Source organism: Pithys albifrons, chromosome 6 (genome assembly GCF_047495875.1).
Source record: "Pithys albifrons albifrons isolate INPA30051 chromosome 6, PitAlb_v1, whole genome shotgun sequence".
Classification (NCBI taxonomy): domain Eukaryota; kingdom Metazoa; phylum Chordata; class Aves; order Passeriformes; family Thamnophilidae; genus Pithys; species Pithys albifrons.
This window is the reverse complement of record NC_092463.1, coordinates 4,863,214-4,878,513: the sequence shown is the minus strand read 5'-3', so window position 1 is coordinate 4,878,513 and position 15,300 is coordinate 4,863,214. Positions and strand designations below refer to the sequence as shown.

General features: G+C 48.8%; 1 protein-coding gene across 4 annotated transcripts in view; it reads left to right on the top strand.

Moving 5' to 3' along the window:
- The first annotated feature begins 8,084 nt into the window (after positions 1–8,084).
- The window catches only part of SLC35F4 (solute carrier family 35 member F4), a 130,208-nt gene continuing 122,992 nt past the window's right edge, over positions 8,085–15,300 (top strand). For 3 of the 4 annotated variants that reach the window (XM_071559356.1, XM_071559355.1, XM_071559353.1), the window contains exon 1: positions 8,085–8,324. In XM_071559356.1, coding sequence (XP_071415457.1) covers positions 8,222–8,324 — 103 coding nt within the window. In that variant the 5' untranslated portion in view covers positions 8,085–8,221. The remainder of the gene's footprint in view (positions 8,325–15,300) is intronic. The other variant, XM_071559359.1, reaches the window with a different exon arrangement.

Genomic DNA, 15,300 nt, shown 5'->3' with positions numbered 1-15,300 from the left:
TGCCACCTGGGAACAACCTGAGTGTCATTAGAAAACTGTTTGCAAACCAGCTCTGCTGTCCCTCCCAAGCTTTCTCCTTGGGCAGAGGGATAGATCTCCAAAGAGCTGGGCAGGGGCAGGGGATGGAAAAGGGAGCACTTGAACAGCTTCGGCTTTGCCACAAGGTAATGGCTGAGAAGTTGTGCCAGCAGGGGGAGTGGGACACCAGATTTCGTTTCCTTCGTGTTCCTAATGCAGAGAGAAACCAGACGTTAAAAGCCAGACTTCTCCCCTCTGATCCTTCAGAGTGTCAGCTGATCTAAGTTTGCTCCGATGTCTATGAAGTAGCTGCAAAGACAGAAGAATAAATATGCATTGCAGCAAATATTATGGAAAAAACCCACAATGGGTTTGGGTTTTTTTAGGGTACTGGTCCTTCCAGTTTTGTTTTTAATGTCCTGTCATGAGATGTCTCAGATCTGGGGTGTTATGACAGAAACAGCAGTGAATCCTCTGGGTCAGGGGGTTGCATTAAGAGGCCTGGATGAGGGAGCTGGGTCAGGTTCATGGTGGTCCTGGCGGGGGGAAGGTGGCTGGGCTCCTTTGTCAGGGCCTTTGGGAGCCATGAAGGAGGTCACAAGTCCTACATGTCCACTTGTGTGGCAGGAGAGAGTTCCCAGTGCTGGGTTGCAAACGTGGCAGGAACAAACCCAAAGGGTGTGCAGAGCTCCAGCCAGACCCATCACATGGTAAAAACACAACAAACCTAACTGGAGGAAATCCAGGGACTCTGAATCCATAAAATCCTTCTGGGGAGGGGTCAGGGATGTCAAAGCTGCCTGGCAATATGCCAAAGTCACGTGCTGAGGCTGGGCAGAGACCGATCACAACCTGCTTCACCAAGCCCAGCGTGGAAAACAGATGGAAAGCACAGGATAAACATCAACCTCACCTTCACAGGCAGCTCAAGACATAAAATCCTCATTCCCAACAGCAAGAAGGCTCAGCTTGCAGTTGTAGCCCTTCAAAGGGTGAGGTGGCCTCCTGAGGCCAGCAGGGAAAGCAGAGCACAGCTAAAGGGACAATCCCCAGCCTGGGAGGCCTCACTTTCTGCACATATTTACCTTCCTGAGTGGCCAGCTTGTTTTCAAGGGAGATCTGTGCACACAGAGACTCACCCAAGTCCTTGCTGCTGCTCTCTGGTGAGTTGTGCTGCCCTGTCCCCTCCCAGGTCCAGTTTGGGTAATTCAGAGCGGGCAGCCAACAAATCCAGCAGCCCTGGGACACTGAACCAGCCTGCTCTTCTGCTTCTTGGAAATACACCCTAACTCAGGATGGAACATCCCAGCCTTTAGAAGCATCAGGAGGATGTTTTTCCCCAAGTCAAGTCACACATTTAGTGGTGACACCAAGAGCTTGATTCACAGAAAACTTCAGAGGAATTTGGGCTGTGCTCTGGTTCAGTCTCAGACATCAGAAGGAGCTGAACCTCCATCCTGCCACAGCATGTTGATCTGAAGGAGCTGTGCAGGTCAGAGGACAAGACTAATTTTGTTGCTGGAGCTGAGGCACATGGCTTGTTTTAATCATGGTTTTGGGAGTGAGTCTGGAGAGGAGATCACTTTCTCCAACAGCACAAGATGTGCCAAAAAGGAGGAGGTAGAAGAGATCTCTCATCTTGGCTTAACTGGCCAGACTGTGGAGCAGCCCAAAGGAATGGATGTGATGGAGACAGGGAGAAGGTGGGAAGAAAAAGCTGGTGATAAACTGGGCAGCTGCTGCTCAGGTAATACCTGAGGTATCACTGGGAGTTTTAAGGGACTACAGAACTGATGTGAAGTTGCCAAAACCTTCACAGTGGTGTGAGATGATCAGGCCTCAGACCATCATCTTTCCTGTGTACACAGAGAGCAAATCTCTGCCACCAGAAGGTGGTAGAGATTGAGTTTTTCATGCCACTTTTCTCTCCTCCAAACGCCATCTGGGAAACTTCAGAGGTGCAGACACATCCAAAGAGCCAGGACTTGATCACCTGCAAGAAAACTGCTTAGTAAAACTGCCCAGTACTGGAGATTTCTTGTGTGTGTTACACTGTCGGTCCTGCTGATGCCAAAAGCAACTGAAAACTGTCATAGACAGACAGAGATTTCTGACACCACATTGTGAGCTCAGGGTTGTCCTGACCATCAGCCATTCAGACACTTCCATGTCAGTGCATCAGCCAGTTCACTTTGGAATGACACAGGACTCCAGATCCAGGGAAGGGATAAACACACAAAACCTTACCAGGGGCTTGAGAAACTGGTGTGTGTCTCATCACAGCTGAGTCCTGAGCCACAGTGGGGAACTCCAGTCCCTCTGTGGCTCCTGAGGGATGAAGATTCTTCAGGGATCAAATCCTGTTTGAATGGGAAGGTCAGAAAAGTGGCTTCTTGGAAACACCATCATAAATTTATTGCAAAAAGTACCTTGTTTGCTCTCCAAGTAATGATTTCACCTCCCTGTTGCTACCACCACAAACTGGAATCGGAAAGTCCAGCCAGACTTTGTCTATCCCAGCTCTCACCACTGCCAAGAAAGATTTTAGGGCATGCATGGTCACAGCTCTACTGAAAAGAGCAGAAGAACCTGGTTGTGGTGGTTCATCATCCTCAGACCTTGTTGAACAAGTGGGACTTGAAGAAGTAGAGCCAGGAACATAAACCAGTCTATCAGTTGAACTCTGGCAAAGAAGGAAGGGAAAAACCAGTCAGTCCTTTGTAAAAATGGTCTCAGCCTGTCTTAAGTTGCTGCAGAACACGGTAACCAACCATGTGCTATTTGCATTTATATGGAGTGCTGTGTGTGTGAGCCTTGTTTTGTCATTGAGACTGAGCAGAGGTGCCTTGGGTGGTCCTTGGGGAGTCAATACCTGCACCAACCAGCTGCAGTTGGGACTGAGCCTCTTCTCTGTTTCCTCTCTCTTTGAAACAGGCATCAATACATCTACGGTGCTACTGCTAAATAAATGTTTCCAGGAAATGTTTGAGTGTGGGCTCGGAGGAATAAACACCTCCCCTTGCTATTTGTAAACAAAAATGATGAGTAGCCTGAAAGGTCCTTTTTTGCTGCTTTTAGTTAGAAACAATGTACCAGCCTGGGGCCTTTTATACACCCTGGGGGCAAATGCCAAATGCCCCTCTGACTCCTGGTGTCCCAAGTGGATCAGAACATGGATCTACTCATACAAATTGCTTTGGAGCATGAGGGCTGTTCTGGCAGCTTTCACCTCCATCCTTAATACCATCTTTGTGTCTTAGATTTGGAAAGAATTGATTGTTTCTTGTTCTGCCTCCCATCAATTAAATCAACTGGCATTAAAAAAGCTGCTTTGCTCTTTGCCAAATCAAAACCTTTTAATATCTGGTGATGCTCTGCAATATTTTGGAACTGCACGTCAAGTTTTGTTCCAAGCTGGAATGTCCCCAGCTTGCAAAACAGAGAGGGAGAAAAGCTCTTCAAACCAAGCTGCCAGCTCCAGACATCCTTACACTAAATGGGTTCATATTGTCAGTGAGTCCTTTTGCCCTTGATGCCAACAGAGAGACCAGTCCATCCTTCATCCCTGGTGTGTGTGAAGCAGAGTGAGCAAGAACTGGCTTTGCTCCAGTGGTTCTCATGGATACCATTGAAGAGGACAATGGGAAGAACTTCAAATGCTACAGAATTCCTATGGGTCCAGCTTCTTCCTGTTTATGCTGGTTTTATACCAGCAAGACTTGTCTGAAGGGAGAACTAAGCCCGTAACAGGCAAAATAATTTTCCCCAAATGACAAGAGACAAGTCCTCTTTGCCATGACTTTTTAAAGGTACTTGCTAAGTTACAGTCCAAGCCAAAATGACACATTCTTGTATCAAAACCCAGTGTATTGGAAGAATGAAAACAGCTAATTTAGAATGATCAACTTGTAATTAATTTTTCACTTTAAGACTCGCTTGGCATTAAACAATCTTTGCTGTGTGAGTTCTTTTTCCCTTTTTTCACAGGCCCATGGATAAGGTACACTCAGGAATTAATAGGCACCAAATCTGCTCCTGATAACAAGGTAGGCCTGAACCTCCTCAAAGAGATGAGGTGGAAGGATTGGCAGCAGCTTCTGCTCGTGGACAGAAATCACCCCTTCTTGTCACCCCAGGTGGATTGAGGAGGTGTGTGGAGGAGGATGTAGTGAAGGAGAAGAACAGGGAACTGGCATGGGGAAGAGGAGAGCTGGGTTGTGTTCCTCAAAGTCTGTGGTTGATCTGCTTTAGGATCAACCACTTCAACTCTAAGCATTTTTTTACCACTCTTTGCCCTGTGTTTTTCCCTAAATCCTAAACCTCAGAGCTCCAGGATGACCTTATTGAGGCCTCCCAGTACCTAAAAGGGGAGATGGAGAAGGACTTTTGACAAGGGCATGGAGGGACAGGACAAGGGGGAATGGCTTCCCACTGCCAGAGGACAGCATTAGATGGGATATTGGGAAGGAATTCCTGGCTGGGAGGGTGGGCAGGCCCTGGCACAGGTTGCCCAGAGAAGCTGTGGCTGCCCCATCCCTGGAAGTGTCAAAGGCCAGGCTGGAGCAACCTGGTGCAGTGGAAGGTGTCCCTGCCTTCCAACTCAAACCATTCTATGCTTCTGTAACCCCATGACCCTTTGGGCTGTTTGTCCATCATAGGGAGCCCTGAGCTATCACCATTGGGTCTTTGGAGTATCTTGCAACATAAATAAGGGACTTCAAAGGAGGAAATGATGCCTCTTGCCTCATGGAGAAACAGCCAGAGCTGATGAGGTCAGAAAACAGGCAAGGAAAGGTCTGGAGAGGTTTGCTCCTTCAGGCTGTGCTCACATGAGGGTACTTGTGGTTTCCTGACAGCCCCATCCAGAGGGATTTGAAAGGCAGCTGGCAAGTACACCCAGACTCTTGTTCCTTTCTATTTGAAGCTGTCTGGGAAAGCTGTGAGCAGCAAAAAAGACACTGGGACTGTCTGCAGAATCAGCAAGAAGATCAGGAGACATTTACATTGTTCTCTCACTCGAGAAGTTATTTCTGCAAACATATGGCCTGGAGTGAAATATGTTTTTTTGAAAACGCTGTGGCCAAATTCTGTGGCCATTAAGGCTGTTTCTTTTTCTAGAGAAACACACACATTGGTAGAGTCTGGGGGAAATTCGCCCTGTACAGGAAGCTCCAGGCTAAATTGATGCTTTCAGAGCACTTTTCTGGATCAACCCTTAGATTTTATTATTCCCAGAATGGTAAATACACAAATCTCTCTGCAAAATCACTTCATCATATTTATGCAAATGGTGACTTTGATGGAGCTGTTAACTTGAGCAGAGGAAACAAGTCCCCATGTGCCATTATCATATCTCTTTTGCTGGGTAATAAATGGTACCTCATGCATCTTGCTCAGCGAGGTTTCCTCCTCACTCCTTTAAACTGTAACCTGCATAAAGCCCAATTGCAGGAAAAGCAATTTGCTTGATTTTTCTGAAAAGAAAAATGATCAGCATAGTAAGGATTCAGAAATGATGCAAAGCTGCAATTCATTATAAGCTCTCAATGAGACCAAAGGTACCACTGTGCATCTACTGCCCAGAGTGATGTTGGAAGGGAACCACAGGCAGGAGAAATGTCAAGAATGGCTTTGCTTACATTTTCATCCAGTGGTGTTTAAACATGCACAGCATGTCCTTGAAAGCCTAGGGATAAGAGGAAGAGAGGAGATGAAAAATTAAGCCAGAACTAAGGTGTTTGGAAAGCTCAAAGATTAGAGTTGTTTCTGGGTACATCAGTTTAACCTTCAAATGAACCAGGCATTTCTTTCCTTCTCTTCAAAGTAACACTTTTAAGTCCCGAAATTTGACTTTGAAGCTGAGATCAATGCTGGTAATGTTCTCATAACACCAACTCCCACTGGAGGTGAAATTGGGAAGGGGGGGGAATTGTAGTTTGTTCAGAGATTCCACCCAACACACCAGGCAAGTGATTTCTGCATCAACTGTGCTTCCCTAAGTAGGACAGGGAATTTTAATCTTGCAGAATTGCTTAGAGCCTCACCAGCTCCTACTGACCCAGCACCTCTCAAAGCCAACTAATACATGGTCTGGCTCTCAGCTGTTTCTGTCCCATGGCCTGTGAAATCCTCCAGGAGTGTGGGCTGCTTAGGACACCTCACAGATTAGAAGCAAAAGAAAATATTTGGTGTCAGTTGGTGTAAATTCGCCCCATGGGAGTCTGTGCTTCTGTAGAACAACTACAAAAAAACTACATGTTGTAAAACATTACAAGTCTTGTTTCATAGCCAGCTTAAAAGGGGGATGGGGAAGCTGTGAAATGAGCTGTGCCTTGAATTCCTGAGTTATTTTGGTGGTTGGTGGTTGATTTATCACTGATTTGTAACTGCCCTTACTATTACCCAGCAGCAGGGCAAGAGATAAGGAATCAAGATCAAAAGGATGTTTAATATTGTAAGTGCATTTATCACATCTGCACCCCTCCATCAGGAAACCCTGATCTTCAAAGCACTGCACAAACACTAACCAACTAATGACTCCCTGAGCAAAGCCACAGCAATGGCTATTTTTAATACATCTATTATTTGTTTCTGCTCATAAAAGGAAGTTCTGTGCCATCAGCTTATTTAGCCAAGTACAGAAGGGAGAAAAGCAAATGTGATCAGAGGAGGAAGGAAAGGATATGGGTTGACTGGATTCTCCATGCATCAGTTAATGAAAATGGTTGGATGAAATAGGATAGGCAAAGATTACAGAGACACAAAACAATGACAAAAAGTGAATTTATTACTAGACAGAAATACATCTTGAAGGAAAAAAGGCTGTTTGCTAATCTTCTTTTCAGTCTAGCATAGAGAGGCCTAATGAGGACCAGTGGCAGGAAAAGTCAAGTAATTCAAAGCCCAATTGTTATCGGAGACAGAATTAGCCTCTGGAAGGAGTTACAAAGCCAAATGTGGAATTTCTTGCCCTTTCTTTTCAAATGCAGGCATGGATTTAGTGGACATTATGGAGAGATGTTGGAGCACGTGTAGAACCTGCCTGGGTGACTGAGGGCAGACATCCCTTCTGTTCCTCTGAACTGTCCCACAGTGTGGGGTAGAACAGCTGCCACTGCTGAGGCAGTGCCTCCAAGTGACAGAGACACACACATGCTCCTCTGGAGGGACATGATGGACATGTCAGATCAGAGAGCTGGAGCCCCTCTGCTCTGGAGCCAGGCTGGGAGAGCTGGGGGTGTTCAACCTGGAGAAGAGAAGGCTCCAGAGAGACCTCAGATCCCCTTCCAGTGCCTAAAAGGGCTCCAAGAGAGCTGGAGAGGGACTTTGGACCAGGGCATGGAGTGGTAGGACAAAGCAGAATGGCTGCCCACTGCCAGAGGGCAGGGATAGATGGGATATTGGGAAGAAATTCCTGGCTAGGAGGGTGGGCAGGCCCTGGCACAGGTTGCCCAGAGAAGCTGTGGCTGCTCCATCCCTGAAGGTGTCCAAGCCCTGGCTGGACAGGGCTTGGAGCAACCTGGATAGGGGAAAATGTCTCTGCCCGTGGCAGGGGGTGGAATGGGATGCTCTTAAAGGTCCCTTCCAACCCAAACCATCCTATAACCCTATGCCATGGATACAGTCATGTTTCACAGAGTGGTGAAACCTTCCCTCCTCGACTCCTCCAAGGACAAATTTGTCCTCTGTCCTTGCCCTGACACGTGTGCAGCCCCTGGGAGGGGGTCACACCTGAGGACCTGGACCCGCAGCTCTGCTTCTCAGGTACCAACTCATGACACTCTCCCCTCCCAGCTCGAACCCCGGGGCGCGGGGAAGCGCTGCCCATCCCGGAGGAACCCCCATCAACTCCCTGCGGAGCGTCCGGGGCTGACACACGGACACACAGCCCGCGGGCGGCTGAGCCGAGAGACAGAGACCGGGAGAGATCCGACTCTCGCCCGCCCTTCCCAGCCCACCTGCGGCCCGGAGGAGCCGCTCGCTGCCTTCCCATCCATAGAGGGCGGGAGCCGCGCTGCGGAGCCCGTCCTGCACCAGGCGGCGGAGGCAGAGCGAGCGCCCCGCCGGCACCGCGAGCTGCGGCGGCCGTGCCCGCGCCGCCTTCCTCCTCCTCCTCCTCCTTCTGCTTCTCCTTCTCTCCCCACTCCTCCTCCTCCTCCTGCCGCTGCCCGCCCGGCCGCCCCGCGCGCGGCTCCTTCCCCCTATGGATGGGAAGGCAGCGCCCAACGGCGTGGCCACCATCGAGGACCGGATCCTGCGCATCACCGGCTACTATGGATATTACCCGGGATACTCCAGCCAGAAAAGTAAGGCGCCTTCCCGCCCCTCCCGGCCCTTCGCGGCGGGGCTGTGTGTACGGAGGGAGGTGTCGGCAGAGCCCCGAGGGTGCCCGTGGCTCCCCAAAACGCATCCCGCGCTCTGGGGTGCGGATGGGGCGCGGGGTCCCCGCTGCCCCCCGAGGGGACGCGGCGGCTCTGCGGCTGGAGAGGCGGGCGGCGGCGCTTGGCCGCGGGACTTCGCGGCTCGGGAGAGCAGCGGGGGCCTCTCGCTGTGATTTTGGGTTAGGTTTGAATCTCCATGCCCCCTCGTCCCCATCCCCGCCGGGGGGGGCCGCTCTCCCGATGCCCCGCGCCCGCCGCACCGGGAAAGTTTCGGTCCCGGTGGGTCCCCCCGGGCCGGCGCTTCAGCGCGGAGCTCGTGAATTATTCATCTCCCTCCCCAAACTAATGAGATTTTTCCAGAAAAGTGGGGAGTTACCGATGGGGGTTTAACTTCGTGCCATTTTAATACGAGACACTTGTGGTTTAGGGGTTTGGTGTTGGTTTGGGTTATTTTTTTTCGCGTGTGTCTGTGTATTTATTTATTTATTTTCCTTAAACGAAGAAGCAGAAATTAAAGCAGTTGGTCCTTGCAGAAATTCTCTATCTTGCTTTTGAAGTTTTTTAATTAGGAGCAGCGGGTTTCCAGAAGCTGGGAGGACCTTAGTGGGCTTCTCTGGAATTCTGGCGGTCCCAGCGCTCTGTTTGACAGGGAAAGTTTGGCTGATGAAAGAAATGATTCATTTTACCACCGAGGAAACATAAGCAATCAGGTTTTATTGTATTAATAGTTGCTTTGCAGTTGGCAAAAGCTACGACATGCCACGGCTTAAAAAAACAAAAGGGGAATTGAAGGCAAAGTGGGGGGAGGAAGGGAAAGGCAAGAAGCCCACCTTGGTGAGGTGAGCACTAAGAAACAGACTTTCTCCTGCATATTTAAACTCCCCTCGGAATCAGAGGGAGGTGAAGCTGCTTTCCAGAACAGACAGTGCAGTGCTCTCCAGCTCCAATGCAACAGTAAACCAAAGCACAGTTAATAAACTGCTAATATCAGACAAACATGTCTGGGGGATGTTTGTGATGGAGGAAAGCCATGCACTGAAACCACTTAAAAATAATAACTAAAAATTCCTTTGGGTAATGGTCAGCTGAAAACCCCAAGAGTCAAGCCCTGTGGTTTTACCCAGCTGTTTCTTGTGGCACGTTAGCAGCTTGGCAGGTGTTAGGGGTATTTTTTGGCAAGGTCAGGTGGTTTTTCTGTAGTTAGAAGAGTTGGGAAGGAGCTCAGAACAATCTACAGGAATGGTTGTATGTCAGTCCAGGGACTATTTAAGCCTGACCCAAGTGGAACCACTGTCCCAAATTCTGCTGCAGTTCCAGACGATGTCTACAGTGTGATTTACCAGGGAAAGGTGAGGATTCTGCCTTAATCCTTTGTCCCAAGTTTGCTTTGGTGGCAGAATGCAATTTTTCAGTCTGCAGCAACACTCCCACTCTCTATCAAACTGTAGACTCAAATTCAGTATTGGCAGTGCAAGTGCTCTGTGTGGTGCAGTGGCAATGCCAGGAGAGACTGCCTGGACAAAGGAAAGCTCTCCTAGACCAGGTCAAGGTTCTGCAGATGCTCCAAACTGCATCTGCTCAGAACTAGATAAAGCATGTCAGGAGAGGCCAAGGCTTTCAAAAGTGCTGACTCCTGGGAGTTTATTGTGAGTCTCCCAACCTTTTGTGCTCCTGGTGACTGGGTGCTGAGGAGAAACAAAAGTGATTAGTAGCTCAGGTTTGGCTGGGTGAAGAAAATAAGCTGAATCTGTGGTCATCATGCTGAAAGAGGTACTCAGAAGTATCCCAGTATTGAAATGTCCTTGAGTAAATGAAAAGCATGAACCCTTTCTGAGCTATGAATGCTTTGTAAAGAAGTCTCATAACTTTTGGAACCGTCATCATAATTTTTGGAGTGCTTGCAGTTTGTGGGTGGCTCTTATCCTGGGGGCTTTGAGTTTTGGGTTGATAAAGTACTTTAATGTTCTGCAGTTCTCACAAAGATACTCTGCCCTTACCTGGGGTAAACACAGGCATCCTTCAGGCATCATGAACATACATCCCTTTGGCATTCAGGCTGCAAGAATCACTCTTGGAGGCCCTGGCTCGGAGTTCTTACTCCATTCCTGTGTCTTGGCTTTAACCAAGAGTGGTGCTGCTACAGAGTTCTGTTGATTGACAGTTCTTGCCGTATCTAATTGTTCACACAGCAGCAGGATTGTCAATACGTAAACATTCAGGGTGAGGAGTTTGCACAAGTGACTATTAATGGGCTTGTTATCTCAGTTTATTTAGGTGAGGGCATGGTTGTTGTCACTGCTTTCCAAGTTCAGTTTAAGTGCAGCTGGACAATGCTGGTGCCTTTGGCTGGAGAGCAGAGTGCTGGTGGTGTGCAGTGTGCTCAGAATTCCAGGCAGGATGTGTCCCTGCCCTGCCCAGTGGCAGAGGAATTGCTGTCCTGTCGGATACCCAAACGTGTGACAGGTGCAATCACCTGCTTGTGCTGTCACCTTGCCCCTGTCTGGGTGTGAAGGGTGCCTGAGGATGAGCTGCTGTCCCCAGGATGGCTTTGTGCTGTCACCCTTTGAGTCTGACCAGAGGGCTGCCCAGGCACCAGATGGGGCTGTTATTTGGGTTATGGCAACCTGCTGATGGTCACCTTGTGGCTCCTCCTTGTCCCCAGCCTGTGGTGCCCAGCTAGGAACAGGAAAATTTATTGAGGAGAGTTGAAGGCAGGGCTGGGTGGCTGCTGCTCTGCCCACTCTTAGGAGGGGACCTGGAAAAATGCCCTCAGGCCCCCAAGGGTCTGTGACTTGTGCTGGTGATTTACATCCCTCCCTCAGCAGCTCAGTGTGTGTTCCATGGTTTAACAGGAGACCATGCCTGGGTTTCTGTGTGTGAAGGTTGAGGACTGGTCACAAATGGCCATGAAATCTGCTCTCAGAGGACTGTAGTGCTCAAGAGCTGCAATCACAAAGAACTGCAGTATTTTCTAGTGACTTTTGCTTCATCGACTATATTTGTGTGCATTAACCTACTTCAGACTTGGAGTGTGCATATGATGAGTCTTTTGTTAATTTTAAGTCAGGCACTTTTATCATTTTAATTATCCTTTTAAAAAGTTACTAGTGGAGGAAAATGCCTATTTTATTTCTCTGTAAATCATCTGAATGAGCAGAAACATGTATTTTTGTCTGGTATTTGCATCCATGTCTACTGCAAAAGTCCTGTATCCTGCCTCACAAGTTGCAGGAATTGGAACAAGATAAGAGGGTTTTCCCCCTCCTCCATTTGGTGCTGAAATGGAAAGGACTCTTCCTGATCCCAGTCAACTTGTACTTCAGTGGGAAGAAGAGGAGCTGTGTCCCTCTTCCAGCCAATTTCTTTGTAGTTATCCATAATTTCCAGGCCGTGGTGCTGCTGTAGATCAGATGCTTCTGCGTCTGACCTGAGGCTGCAGATGATGCTCCCAAGTTAATGACCACAAGTGGGAAACCCTATTCCCCCTCCTGATCTTTGCCATAACTTCTCATTCTTCTCTGAGTTTTTCCTGGTAATAAAACCACGTTTAGTGTCTCCATACTCAGGAGTATGTATGGGGTTTGTTTTTTTGTGGGCTTTGTTTTTTTGTTTTTCTTTCTTTTTTCACTCTTTCTAACTGCCACCCCATCTGCCTTTCATTTCAGTACTGAAACCTTTTTTGCTTTCACACTACAAAGTTCTTCTCCTTCAAGTCTGTCCTAACACCTCTTCTGTGCCTTCCGCTGAATTAAAACTGCTCCAGTCAAAGTTTCTCATCTCTGATCTTCAGCAACTTCACCAAGTCCACCTCCAAGTCAAGTTTCTGTCTGTGTCATGTCTTTCTGGTGGAGCCTTTCCAGCATCCACAAAGTCTGATGTCTTGCAGGATGCTATCGGCATCGCAGATCTGTGTTTCTGCAAGGCTGTACTGGAAAAACTGGTTCATCTCATGAGGCATCACCTTGTCTTTTTCATTGTGCTTGGAGGGCTTCTCATATCTGGAAGGTTTGATTCCCACCACGGCAGTCATGAGTGCCCACCTCCACCAGGCACTCACTAGAATTTTAAACCAGTTCCTTTGGACATCACCCTGTGCTGATATGATCTCCCCTTCTCCTCTCCTTCAGGCCTGACCTGAAACCATGGAGTTGTGTAAGCTCCTGGAAGCAGAAGGTGCTGTCACGTGTCTGTACAGCAGCAGGACTGTGACACTGGGCTTACAGGGTGACACCAGACTCACAGGGTGACACTGGTGACCACCCCTGTGGTGCAGCTGCATGGTCAGATGTGTCTGCCAGGGAGCTGGAAAGCCTTTACACCAGCCTGTGACCTCAGCAGTGCTTGGCACCTGGGCTGAAGTGCTGGACCTGTCCTTACCAATAGCACAGTCACTGTCAGGACTGAGCCATGTGTTTTCTTCCTTCCCTAGGACAGCTCAAGCAAGGTTTAATTTGGCAAGTTTAGCCTCAAGTCAGCAATCTGAACTTAAGCATCTGCTTAAGTCTGAACTTGCACTAAGCCACTGGGCTTTGACAATGTGTTTAAAGTTAAGTCCATGCTTAATTGCTTTGCCTTAATAAGACATGGCATGCTGAGCCAGCATCACTGGCTTGACAATTCCGCTCTTGCTCCCTGCAAGGAGTAAAAGGCTGTGGAGGGAAGAGCGAACTCAGAAACACCGGAGAGAATTTTCTCCTGGTTATCCCAGCAGCTGTGCCAGCAGCTCTGCTGCAGTACAGATCACATGGCAAACCCAGATCAGCTCTGCTTACTGAACACTCTGCCCTCCTGGTGGCTTGTCACTTCCAGCGAGAGGAACAAAGTCTCCGTCTGTTTTCTGGAGTCTCCAGATGCTCCTCCAGCCCTTCCCAGAGCCCTCGGCTGCTCCCTGGGAAAGGGGCAGGAGAGGAAAGGTGCTTTGAAATGTCTGGTGGATGGGGCTGGCTCTGTCGAGTTGTGTTTGAGGGGTCTGGGAGGGAGGTGATGGTGTCTGAATCTGTGAGTGAATTGAAGTCTTGGGGCTGTTCTTGCTTGGACCAGTTGTGCCACCTGGTAGTGTTTGAGTTGAGTGTTGTGTTCAGTTCTGGGCCCCTCAGTTGAGGAAAGAGATTGAGGGGCTGGAGCAGGTCCAGAGAAAAGCAACGAGGCTGGAGAAGGGACTGGAGCACAAGTGCTGTGGGGAGAGGCTGAGGGAGCTGGGGGTGTTTAGCCTGGAGAAGAGGAGGCTCAGAGGTGACCTCAGCACTGTCTGGAACTGCCTGAAGGGAAGTTCTGGCCAGGTGGGGGTTGGTCTCTTCTCCCAGGCACTCAGCAATAGGACAAGGGGGCACGGGCTCAAGCTCTGCCAGGGAAAATTGAAGTTGGAGATCAGAAACAAATTCTTTCTAGAGAGAGTAATCAGGCATTGGAATGGGCTGTCCAGAGAGGGGGTGGATTCCCCATCCCTGGAGGTTTTTAAACTGAGCTTGACCATGGCCCTGAGTGCCATGATCTGGTAAAGGGACTGGAGTTGGCCCAAGGGTTGGACTTGATGATCTCGAAGGTCTTTTCCATCCCAATCCATTCTGTGATTCTATGACATCAGATGCAGGGCCAGCCTGGAGTAAGCTTTGTTTCAAAGCCCTTCCTTGCCCCACTGGATGGGGACTTTCCATAAGGGTGCACTGGGATGATCCCTAGCAGGATGTGCTGCAGTGAGGGCTGAATTGTGAACTGCCAATTTAAGAATCTTTTTCCCCCCAAACTCTGGGGCATAAATGGATGTCATGGCACAGGATGCAGCCCTGCTGTAGTTGCTTCCCCTCACAGGCTTGTCTCTCTGTTCAGGTAGAATAAAATATGGCTATGTATCAGTTCTGGTAGCAATAATTTATGAAGTAATTTCTTTCAGCATGACAGATCTTGTAAATACTCCTTTACTGACTAGTTTGGGCAAGACCAGGTGTGTATTCTATGCAATAGCACCAGGCTTTGTGTGGATTTCTGTTTGTGCTGAGAGGGACAGCCTGGCAGCCTTAAACTTGTGGCTGGAATGTAGGACCTCCCCTCACCTGGGAAATCCAAGTGCTTTGGAAGATGAGGAGTCCTGTTAGGTGAGAGGGGAGGAAACTGGTTCAGTCCTCGACCTTTCCCTCATGGACTGATTAACTTTTGGGGTTAAATCTCTGGGGAGCTGAGCTGTGAAACTGCAATATTGGACTATGGATACAGTTCTGGCCATCAGTGGGCAGGAGGGATGAATTGAGGTTGGGAAGGACACCACAGAGAGCAGAGCATTGAGGAGTGTGTCCTTCCAAGAGGGGACTGGAAGAGCTTGGCTTGTGTAGGTTGGCCAAAGTGGGAACAGGGATCCTGCTCCAAATACATCTTGGGAGGAAGAACAAGGAAATGTAGGAAAGTAGAGTTATTACAACTGAAACTGTGAGTTGGCACACAGACAAATGGGTATGAACAGGCCATGAATAAATTAAGGCTGGAAATTAGCAGAAGGCTGAAATTAATGGCCAAAAATCTCACGCAGTCTTAGGTATTTAAATAAGAATTATTTCCCCAGCTTTAAAGATGCCTCATAAAGAAGTTTGCCAAGATTTTGAGAAAAATTACCCCTGTTTGGCAGGAAAAATTGAGACAGGAAGATGGGGGGAGCAATGCTAATTTGCCAGAGGTTGTTCAGAACAAGCCATAAAGTTTGATGGAGCGATCTCTGCCTCCACTGGTGGCTGCACAGCAGGTCTAGTGCTGTACCTGGGCTGGTGCTGAGGGTGGGAGAGGTGCTCTCAATACCTTGGGGCCTTTCTCTGTGTGCTCTCTGCCTGCTTTTCAGTTCCTCTGCCCTCCTGGGCTCAGTTGCTCCAGCCCTTCTGTGATCACCAGTGGTGCTCCCCAGGGCTCAGAATTGGCC